The sequence below is a fragment of the Microcebus murinus genome, chromosome 15 (assembly GCF_040939455.1).
Source record: "Microcebus murinus isolate Inina chromosome 15, M.murinus_Inina_mat1.0, whole genome shotgun sequence".
NCBI classification, from domain to species: Eukaryota; Metazoa; Chordata; class Mammalia; order Primates; family Cheirogaleidae; genus Microcebus; species Microcebus murinus.
Window position 1 is genome coordinate 3,031,442 of NC_134118.1, and position 10,919 is coordinate 3,042,360.

Consider the following 10,919-nt stretch of genomic DNA (forward strand, 5'->3'; position numbering starts at 1 on the left):
AAGAGTTTAAAAACTGGAGGACTGTAGTAGAATACTAACCCTGCAGAGCAAAAGGACAAAAACATTGGGCAAGCCAAGTTTGTCTTCATAACCTAGGCCCTTAATTGGGGCAGTCTCCTGTATTTCAATTGAATATCTGTTTTTAATTCTGTCTTCAACAGTCAGAGTGTCAGTCTGTTATGGCTTACCAAAATTCTAGCTGTAAAATAAATGACTATCTTGTCATGTTTTCCCATGGCTATCAGGAGAGTACAGCAATTTCATACATTACTACATTGCCATGAATCTAAACATCTGATTTATTCTTTTTTAAAAAAACTGATGCATTCAAAAGCCATCACTGGGATTTTCCAATGTAAAACAAGAAAACTAGGTACCTGTGCCAAAATTCATGGGTGTAAAAAGCCAATGAGGCCAAACTTACAAAGGAAATTAAAGGTTTGTTTCTGGACAGTAGTTTTATTGGTAAAGATATATGAAAATTATCACCTCCGAAAACTCAGGTAATAAACCTCTAAGCTTGACTTTGGATTGTCACCATCTCTTTCTTCTACGGGGAAGAAAACCTGCCCATGAACAAGACGCTGCTTGAGGGATTGTGCCGAATAAAGAAGAAGAACGGGTGGTCGGCAATGAAATCCTCCTCTGGCGCCAGCATGGCGAAGGTGGCGATGCCTGCGGTGGCAGCCGCCGCCTCTGTGCCCTCTTCACTGACTTCCACAAAGGACTTGTGGATGATTTTTGAGATAAAAATATCTCTGGCTCCTGATATGCCAGAGAGATCAGCTTTGCTACTGTGAAAGAGATCCTGCACACCCAGACGGGCGAGGTCAGAGTTGAGCACGTAGCTGTCTTCCAGTTTGAACCTGGGCAAGCCGACATTGACTTCCATGACACCCAGATTCCCAGATTTGGTCCACTCATGCAGTTTTTCTAAAGTCAGTGCTTCCTCAATCTGGAAATAGAATGAGGAAAAAAGAAGAGGTGAAATCAATTTTATGTAAGTAAAGTAATAAAGCATTATTTAAATGAATGGGCCCATAATATCAGTTGCTAATTAGTTTCTTGCATGCTTTGTGCATAAACAGATTCCATTTGGAGGATTTCATTTCTTTCTGGCAATTGGTGATACACAATAGGGCTGTGTTCCAAGTCATCAAGGGTCCAAGCACAGGGACTTTGGACACTAAGTACATCATCCATCTACTCACCCATCCATCCAACATGCATCTAACCATCCATCTACTCATCCAGCCCCACACACCCCCATCTACCCATCCATCCATCATCCACCCACCCACCTGCCCACCCATCTACCATCCATCCATCCAGGACTTGCTAAGCTCATACCACAGATTACTGTGACAGGCTATGACAGCTGTTAATACCATAATTGGTTGAGTGGTGGTACTAGGGGAAATTTAAAAGGTTTCTTCTATTTATCCTGAATCCCACCAAAGTTGTGGTAATCCATGAATCTCACTGGAGTTGAGGTAATCACTAATAACTTTAGCTCCTAGGTAAAAATTTAAAAAGTAGATGATACACTGGACCTAGTTTCTCATTTAAAATGCAGATAATAATTGTACCTACCTTATGGCATTGTTGTGAGCATTACATGAGTTGATGTATATTATGTGCTTGGCACATAATGCTGTATAAATGTTAGCTATTAATATTATCATTACTATTAATTACTATTATTATTACTATTGCACTGGAATAGAACCATCATTCCAATCATTCTACTAATGCTGAAAATTTCATGAGGCTAGAGATTGCCACTTTATAATCAGAGAAAAGATTAATGCAAAAATACAACTGAAAGAAAGACCACACTGATTTTAATACATACTCTCTACATGCAAATGACTGCTGTTAGGTCCCCTTCCTGATAGCAAGTTTAGCTGGGGAGGAGGCAGAGGAAAACCACAGAGCAGACTATGGTCACTGAAGGGAAACTGCAATCTTCACAGTTTCCTGGTTCCAAGCCTGGCAAGAGATGCAACAGCCTTTAAATTATATATGATGGAAACTTTATCAGAGTTCATATTAGGAAAAAGGCCTAACTTGTCACATGAGTCCTTTCCTATCACGTACCTATTGGAAATTTAATCCACCATCTATGTGAGTCATGGCAAGAGGGAACGGTGTGATGACAGGATTTTACAGGACATGATGACGCTGTATACCACAGTGTTTTGGGGTTTTAGGTGATTTTCCTCAGTAAAACAATCCTCATCTGACTGTGCTTTGCTCCAATGTTAGCGCAAGAGCCTTCCCGTGAGCTGCGGGCGGGCTGCGCTCAGCGGGCTCTGCAGGCCCTGGCAGCGCCCGCCGGAGCAGCGGCAGCTTCCTCAGAGCGTGGCCGCGGGGCCTCAGAGCAGTCACGGTGATGGGCGCATTTACAGAGGGACGGCAAAGGGTTGGAAAGGAAGGCCAGGCACACCAGTGCAGGCACAGCAAGCACACAGCGCGCCACACACACATGGGAAGACTCAATCCATGGAAGGAGCCGGTACCTTCTTCAGCCCCGTGGACCCGTCCTCGATGTCCTTGGGCAGCAGCACGAGCATGCTGAGCTCCTTGCCTTGGTAGGGCAGCTCCAGCACTCGGCACCGGAGGTCCTCGATGTAGCCATATGGAAACTTTTTCTTCTGATACATCATTTTCACTGTTTTTGTGTCTTTCTGAACAGGTTGGAAAAAAAATCACTGAAATTATTCTTTCCATTCTTCAAGAGCAAAGAGTGATTTAGGACCTCACCTCACCTTATTCAGTCTGAATGGTGCATCTTCCGTGGCCTCTTTCATGAATTTCTCCTGCCAGTTTCCCTTGAAATAGATGGCATTCACTAGCACAAGTTTAGTCATGTCATCAACCACACCTGCAGCCAACAGTTCCGGAATTTTCCCTAAAAAATACAGTAAATTTTTTTTTAAAATCCATATTGGAATTCCAAATTTGAACTGACAATTTATTAGCACTGAAATGCAATTCAAACGTTTACTCTCTATGTCATTTTCATTTAACACAATGTTAAGTTAGGGGAGCCCTGGGAGCGGCCGCCGCCCGCGCAGGCCAGATCAGGTGTGGAGAGTAAGAGGCGGGTGGGACTGAGGACAAGGAGAGGCAGGAGCCACGGAGTCTGCGCCAGTCTCTTACCTTCTGTCTGCCCTTTGACCCACTGGTTTATGGTTTGCCTCGCATCTTCAGAGGCGTGCTGAAAGTCCACACCGGCCAGTTCCGCACCATACATTTTCTGAGTCGAAGCCAAGAACTCCTATTTTTTTTAAAAAATGTCATGAATAACTCCTACCACACACAGAAATGGTTTTCTAAAATCCCTAAAAGCAACAGAAATCATCCTAAATTAAGGTTACATTTCACTGTAACACAAAAATCCCAACCTTTATATCTTTATTTATTGTGGTAAAAAAACACTTAGCATTAAATTTACTATCTTAACTAATTAAAAAAAAATTCTTTTAACCTCTACTTTCAGTGAGCCAGTATCTTAACTAGTTTTAAGTGTGCATTTCAGCAGAGGTAAATCTAACCCTCATACTTAGGTGTTATATAAAATTTCCCAATCCTTTTCTAACCTGTGACTAACATTTTCATAAAGTCAGCAAATACTGATTGTACTTGGAAGTGAATCCTGGGATCCACTCTTTTTTTGGAAAACCTCCCAAAGCAATCTTTTCAGTGCAAAGACTGGAAAACAACCCCCACAGCCATCCACGGGAACTGTCTGTCATACGCTTGCACTTGGCATTGCTGTGCAGAACATCTGCAGCTACCCAAACCGGCTCCTGTGACACGGTGATACTATAAGATGCCTGCACTGTCGAGTGGAGTTTTAGAATACAAAGTGCAAAGTACTTACAGGGAGGAAATTATAGGTTTTCTCTCCATATAATCTATTAGCAAGTTTCAGAATATAGGACGCTCCACGTTTGTTGATATCAGCATGCAGACTCTGAAATCTTGAATGAATCTCCTCAATCGAATCGAAATGAAAAGCCTAAAATAAAGAAAACATTCATTCTGCAACCATTATTTTGAAAGTATAAAGTTGGTTTGCATATCAAATTAAATTAATGTATTTTCATTAGCAATTGCCAGTGATTTCCAGCCCAATAGTTTATTAATTCATCACTGGAGAACACACTATAGAGAACCCAAAATTTATAGCTTTGTTAGACATAACAGTTACCACATTAGAAACTGCTTTGACATCCTTACTTTTTTGTTAGAATTATAGTCCCACAAACTTGAGTAGTTAATACACTAAATATTTATGTCTGTTACTCTGTTAGCATCAGGAACTCACTTGTTTAAAAATAACTTCTTTAAAATAACACTCTGGAAAAGCTTAATTTCCCAACAATGGCCCTTTATGGTTTTATGAGGCCTGGACTCCTTCCTTGTTATTAAGACACAAAGAACAAAACTGCACAGAATACAAAGTCCAGGTTGCTCACTGAGATATGGAATGTTACATTATAACTAACAAACATCCATCTGCTTTAAAGGAAAAGGGGGAAGGGCAAGCCTTAAAACTATTCTTTACTGACATTATAAAGTCCCCGGACAGTTTGAGAGGAGGAGCTGATATAATCTTGCAAGAAGCAACTAACAATTAGTATCAGTGGTTTTAAAAAAAGCGGATTTTTAAAAACCTTAAAATGCTTTCATATGCGCAGTGATGAGTAGTGGAAGCTTTGTAGCCTCTTGAACTTGAATCTACAGCTGCATTTTCCCAGGGAACATATGCAGTGTCATTTGTGGCAGGTGTGTTAGAAGCATCTCCACTTTACCACTGTTTTCCCCTGGGCTTCAAGAGAAAGCTAGAGTTCCCCTTCAGAATTAAAGAGCACCAAGCACAGAGGTCCTCTCCATGCCCATTAAGGATGGGAGGGAAGGCTGGGTATGAAAGTACCTGCCACGTGGCCACGGGCTGGGTCCTTCCGAAGCTGCTGAGCCTCCCTGCACCCCTCCCCTGCAGGGCCCAGCTGCCCACATAGACAGCCACACCAGACCCCATGGAGCCACACACAGTGCCAGGCGTAGGGTCAGGCCCTGGGAATACAGAACCACAGGGTGGCCTTCTTCCTTGTCTCTGGAAAAGGCAATGCCACCAACGTCTCCACTGTAGTGTGTACCCTATGTCTCAATACTCTTACTATGCTCAAAGACAACACTACAAAACAGGCATTATTTATGAGTCACAGATCATTACGTGAAAAGCAAAAACCAGAAACTACTAGCTCAGGAGAAGGTTCTGTGGCTTACGGAAAAGCTGTCAGATTCATCCATTGTGTGGCTTTGTTCGCTGCTGTATCCTCAGCAAAACAAAAAACAGTACCTGGCACATAGCAGGTGCTCAGGAAGGACCCGACAATGAATGAAAGCCTACACGAAAATCCATCATTCTTGGGATTTTCCTGAAAGTCTGACCTTAGAATGTATTAGTAGGGACATGGCAGGGGAAGCAGATCTTTTCTGTTTGTTTCTGCTGACCTTGGACAGTTGTGCTGCGGTGTTACCTCTGGTCCCCAGAAGGATCATGGCCATCGCGGATGAAATGCTGAAGGGAGAGATGAAGATGTTTCCAGTCGGATTGTTTTCATTCAAGGCGCGGAACAGGTCCAAGGCGAAGCGGGTGTTTGCTGCGCTCAGCTGCTCCATGGTGAAGGCTGCCACACAGAACAGAGTCCCAGGCTGCCCACTGCCCCACCAGGAAACGACGGCCGCACACTTCCCCAGCTGCCTCAACCTGTGCCAGCCACTCGGGAACACCCTGGTACTTGTACTTTCTCCCCTCTTTTTTTTTTCCAGGAGGTTCCAGGAGAACACTTTCCTACCCACACAGTGTGGGACCAAGCTGGCCAGTGATTTAGCAGGAACACAAGAACAGAACGCAGGGTGTCTTAAAGGCTCTGACCTTGCAGACAGGTGGGGTGAGAGGAGGCCCAGACCCAGGGATGGTGGCAGTGGCACAGGCGCCCAGCCCTGGGTCCTTCCGCCGAACTCAGTCTGCCAGCGTGCACGTTTCTGACCCTTTGGCTCAAGGGTTCATTGGACAGTGAATCCACTGCCTACATTTACCTGAAACATTTCTATCAGATCATAGCTACCTATGCATTAAGGCAAACTCCAGCAAAGACATACTTGATAATATAATTATCCTCATTTTTGAGATTCAGTCTCTAATGTTTAAGAGGTCAAGTGTCCAAGGTCTCAGAGGTGGCTTAGGGTGTGCCAGTCTGGAAACCCAGCACCGTCCGGCACGGGAAAGCCAGCCCGGCGGGGAGATGGGGACAAGCGTGCTGTCCTGGGAACCCCAGCCTGGCCTCCCCTAGCCCGTCTTGATCCCTACTCTCAGAGCCCTCGTTTCCCCACGAGCAGGCACCAGAAGGGTAGTCGTGCTGGCTGCTCGGCGAGCAGGCAAAAGCCGAATTCTTGCGGTTGTTCAGCCGTCTCTGGGACCGCGCCGGCCTCGCCCCCGCGCGCCCGCCGCGACGGGGAGCGCCGCCTGGACACCGCCCGAGGGACTCAGCAGGAAGGACAAGCGTCCTGCCCTCGAGCTTCGGTCCTCCTCCCGCCCTAGCAGGGCTGGCCTCGCGCCCGGCCGCGGCTGGCGGGACCCACGGGCGCGGCCCGGCCTCTCCCCTCCCGCCGCCCCGCTGCCGGCCGCCCGGCTCACCGGCTCACCGCGGGGCAGGCGCGCTGCGGCTCGGGCTGCCGGAGGTCTGCGCGCAGCGCCCGCGCCGCGGCCCTAAAGTGCGGAAGGGCGGGGCGGAGCCGGCGGGGCGGAGCGGGAGGAGCGGGCTGGGAGGAGCGGGCGGGGCGGGCGGGGAGGAGCGGGCGGAGCGGGCGGGGAGGAGCGGGCGGGGAGGAGCGGGCGGGGCGGGCGGGGAGGAGCCGGCGGGGCGGAGCGGGAGGAGCGGGCGGGGAGGAGCGGGCGGAGCGGGCGGGGAGGAGCCGGCGGGGCGGAGCGGGCGGGGAGGAGCGGGCGGGGAGGAGCAGGCGGAGCGGGCTGGGAGGAGCGGGAGGAGCGGGCGGGGAGGAGCGGGAGGAGCGGGCGGGGAGGAGCGGGCGGGGAGGAGCGGGAAGAGCGGGCGGGGAGGAGCGGGCGGAGCGGGCGGGGAGGAGCGGGAAGAGCGGGCGGGGAGGAGCGGGAAGAGCGGGCGGGGAGGAGCAGGCGGAGCGGGCGGGGAGGAGCGGGAAGAGCGGGCGGGGAGGAGCGGGCGGGGAGGAGCGGGAAGAGCGGGCGGGGAGGAGCGGGAAGAGCGGGCGGGGAGGAGCGGGCGGGGAGGAGCGGGAAGAGCGGGCGGGGAGGAGCGGGAAGAGCGGGCGGGGAGGAGCGGGCGGGGAGGAGCAGGCGGAGCGGGCGGGGAGGAGCGGGAAGAGCGGGCGGGGAGGAGCAGGCGGGGAGGAGCGGGCGGAGCGGGCGGGGAGGAGCGGGCGGAGCGGGCGGGGAGGAGCCGGCGGGGCGGAGCGGGCGGGGAGGAGCGGGCGGGGAGGAGCAGGCGGAGCGGGCTGGGAGGAGCGGGAAGAGCGGGCTGGGAGGAGCGGGAAGAGCGGGCGGGGCGGAGCGGGCGGGGAGGAGCGGGAAGAGCGGGCGGGGAGGAGCGGGAAGAGCGGGCGGGGAGGAGCGGGCGGAGCGGGCGGGGAGGAGCGGGAAGAGCGGGCGGGGAGGAGCGGGCGGGGAGGAGCAGGCGGAGCGGGCGGGGAGGAGCGGGAAGAGCGGGCGGGGAGGAGCGGGAAGAGCGGGCGGGGCGGAGCGGGCGGGGAGGAGCGGGAAGAGCGGGCGGGGAGGAGCGGGAAGAGCGGGCGGGGAGGAGCAGGCGGAGCGGGCGGGGAGGAGCGGGAAGAGCGGGCGGGGAGGAGCAGGCGGGGAGGAGCGGGCGGAGCGGGCGGGGAGGAGCCGGCGGGGCGGAGCGGGCGGGGAGGAGCCGGCGGGGAGGAGCAGGCGGAGCGGGCGGGGAGGAGCGGGCGGGGAGGAGCAGGCGGAGCGGGCTGGGAGGAGCGGGAGGAGCGGGCGGGGAGGAGCGGGAGGAGCGGGCGGGGAGGAGCGGGCGGGGAGGAGCGGGAAGAGCGGGCGGGGAGGAGCGGGCGGAGCGGGCGGGGAGGAGCGGGAAGAGCGGGCGGGGAGGAGCGGGCGGGGAGGAGCAGGCGGAGCGGGCGGGGAGGAGCGGGAAGAGCGGGCGGGGAGGAGCGGGCGGGGAGGAGCGGGAAGAGCGGGCGGGGAGGAGCGGGAAGAGCGGGCGGGGAGGAGCGGGCGGGGAGGAGCAGGCGGAGCGGGCGGGGAGGAGCGGGAAGAGCGGGCGGGGAGGAGCAGGCGGGGAGGAGCGGGCGGAGCGGGCGGGGAGGAGCGGGCGGAGCGGGCGGGGAGGAGCCGGCGGGGCGGAGCGGGCGGGGAGGAGCGGGCGGGGAGGAGCAGGCGGAGCGGGCTGGGAGGAGCGGGAAGAGCGGGCTGGGAGGAGCGGGCGGGGAGGAGCGGGCGGGGAGGAGCGGGAAGAGCGGGCGGGGAGGAGCGGGCGGAGCGGGCGGGGAGGAGCGGGAAGAGCGGGCGGGGAGGAGCGGGCGGGGAGGAGCAGGCGGAGCGGGCGGGGAGGAGCGGGAAGAGCGGGCGGGGAGGAGCGGGAAGAGCGGGCGGGGCGGAGCGGGCGGGGAGGAGCGGGAAGAGCGGGCGGGGAGGAGCGGGAAGAGCGGGCGGGGAGGAGCGGGCGGGGAGGAGCAGGCGGAGCGGGCGGGGAGGAGCGGGAAGAGCGGGCGGGGAGGAGCAGGCGGGGAGGAGCGGGCGGAGCGGGCGGGGAGGAGCCGGCGGGGCGGAGCGGGCGGGGAGGAGCCGGCGGGGAGGAGCAGGCGGAGCGGGCGGGGAGGAGCGGGAAGAGCGGGCGGGGAGGAGCAGGCGGGGAGGAGCGGGCGGAGCGGGCGGGGAGGAGCCGGCGGGGCGGAGCGGGCGGGGAGGAGCCGGCGGGGCGGAGCGGGCGGGGAGGAGCGGGAAGAGCGGGCGGGGAGGAGCGGGCGGGGAGGAGCAGGCGGAGCGGGCGGGGAGGAGCGGGAAGAGCGGGCGGGGAGGAGCCGGGAGGGCGGGGAGGAGCCGGCGGAGCGGGCGGGGAGGAGCCGGCGGGGAGGAGCGGGAGGAGTCTCAGCCTTTCCTGGAGTCTCTGGCAAGGACCTGGTGACTATATTTTACTAAGGCGTGAATGACTGGCCGAATGAGATGACACATTGTGTCATGGTCTTAGAAGGCAACCGATTCTCCTGTTTGTTTGCTTGTTCGTTTTGTTTGAGAAGGGGTTTCGCTGCACTGCCCTGGCTGGACTCCAACTCCCGGGCTCAAGTGATGCTCCTCCGCAGCTCTCTGGAGTAGCTGGGACTACAAGTTGTCTCACGCTCGCTTAGTTCCCTCTTGAGTCCCATCTACATGTTCAAACTCTAGGGAGCTTCTTTTTGCAAGGGAAGGAAGAAATTTGAGGCTCTTGCATATGGAAAAAAGGGGCCTCCAGGATAAGATAAAATGATCAATTCCAAACACCTGGGCTCCACTTCCACGATGGCATCTTGCTGCTGCTGCTGCTGCTACTGCTTCAGTGCGAAGCCTCTTTCATTAATATAAGTCCCCCCCCTTCTCCAGGGAGCTGCCCTCTTGCCCCAAGGCCCCACCTGTTAATACTCTTGCATTGGTGATTATCTCAACCTGAACTTTGGAGGGGGCACAAACATTCAGATGATAGAATTCTGCCCCCCCCCATATATCCTTCTTACATACAAAATACATGCATTCCATCCCTTTAGCCCCAAGAGTCTTAACTAGTTCTGGCATCAACTGCAAAGCCTAGGTCCAAAGTGTCACCTAAATACCATCTAAATCGGACATGGGTGAGACTCAAAGTAAGATTCATCCTGAGCCAAATTCTTGTCCAGCCGAGAGGCTGTAAACTCACACATGTGCGTGCTTCCAAAATACAGTGGTGGGACAGGCATAGCACGGGCATCCCCATTCTAAAAGGAGAAATAGGAAAGAAGAAAGGAGTAACAGGTCCCAAGTAAGTCCCAAACCCAACAGGCAAGCCACATTAAATTTTGAAGCTTGAGAATATCTTATTTGATGTCATGTCCCACCTTCTGGACACACTGGGGTGAGGGATCCAGGCCCCCACCCGTGGATCCGGCAGGCACAGTGCAAGCCAAAGCTCTCACAGGCTGGAGTCTGGTGTCTGCAGCTCTCCCACACTGGCCGACATGTTGGTGTCTCTATGGTTCTGGGGTCTTAGGGGCCGTCCTGCCCCACAGCTCCACTAGACATGACCCTAGTGAGGACTCTCTGCAGTGATCCTGTTCCCACGGCTGCACTGGGCATTGCCCCAGTGGGGGCTCTCTGTAGTGGCCCCGCCCCAGCCCTGTTGCAGTTCTCTGTCTGAGATGCTGTTTGAAAGGTAGGTGGAGGGAGCCTGGCCTCCACAGCTCATGCACTCTGTGTCTGCAGAGTAGTGTCACATGGGCGCTGCCAAGGTTTATGGGAAGGCAGCCGGAGCCACACAAGGGCCTGCGTAAGCCACACCTGGGATGGCCAAGGAGCGCTGCACTGGCATGTGGGAGCAGAGACTTGAGGTGGCCCTGGGCAGCAAGCCCCAAACTTCCATGGTGCCCCAGGTTCTGCCCTCAAGGGCTTGACAGTCTTGCTCTGCCATGAGAGTGGCAGCCTCAGGATCCCTGACATGCCTCCAGGGCCATTCTTCTAGTCCGATGAACAGCATTGCTTCCTTCTATCCACACTAGTCTCTTCACCAAGCCTTAGCTCGGCCACACCTTTGGTGGTCTTTCCCAAAGGCACCTTTTCTTTCCTTACATGGCCAGACTGAGAACCTCCTAAATCTTTGAAGTTCTGCTTTCCTTTTAAT

At 54.8% G+C, this 10,919-nt stretch overlaps 1 protein-coding gene across 4 annotated transcripts; it reads right to left on the reverse strand.

The window, feature by feature from the left end:
- Positions 1 to 281: 281 nt before the first annotated feature.
- On the reverse strand, positions 282 to 6,850 carry SERPINB1 (serpin family B member 1). Of its 4 annotated transcripts, none has more exons than XM_012768453.3 (7): positions 6,721 to 6,850; positions 5,527 to 5,702; positions 3,890 to 4,027; positions 3,166 to 3,283; positions 2,772 to 2,914; positions 2,523 to 2,690; positions 282 to 955 (listed from the first exon to the last, which is right to left on the reverse strand). In XM_012768453.3, the coding sequence occupies exons 2-7, from the start codon at positions 5,692 to 5,694 to the stop codon at positions 551 to 553; spliced, it is 1,140 nt and encodes a 379-aa protein (XP_012623907.2). In that variant the 5' UTR covers positions 5,695 to 5,702; positions 6,721 to 6,850; the 3' UTR covers positions 282 to 550. The 4 variants fall into 4 exon arrangements, with proteins under 4 accessions (XP_012623907.2, XP_012623906.2, XP_012623908.2 ...); XM_012768452.3 differs by having other exon boundaries at positions 6,713 to 6,836; XM_012768454.3 differs by having other exon boundaries at positions 5,527 to 5,593; positions 6,713 to 6,809.
- Positions 6,851 to 10,919: the final 4,069 nt, after the last annotated feature.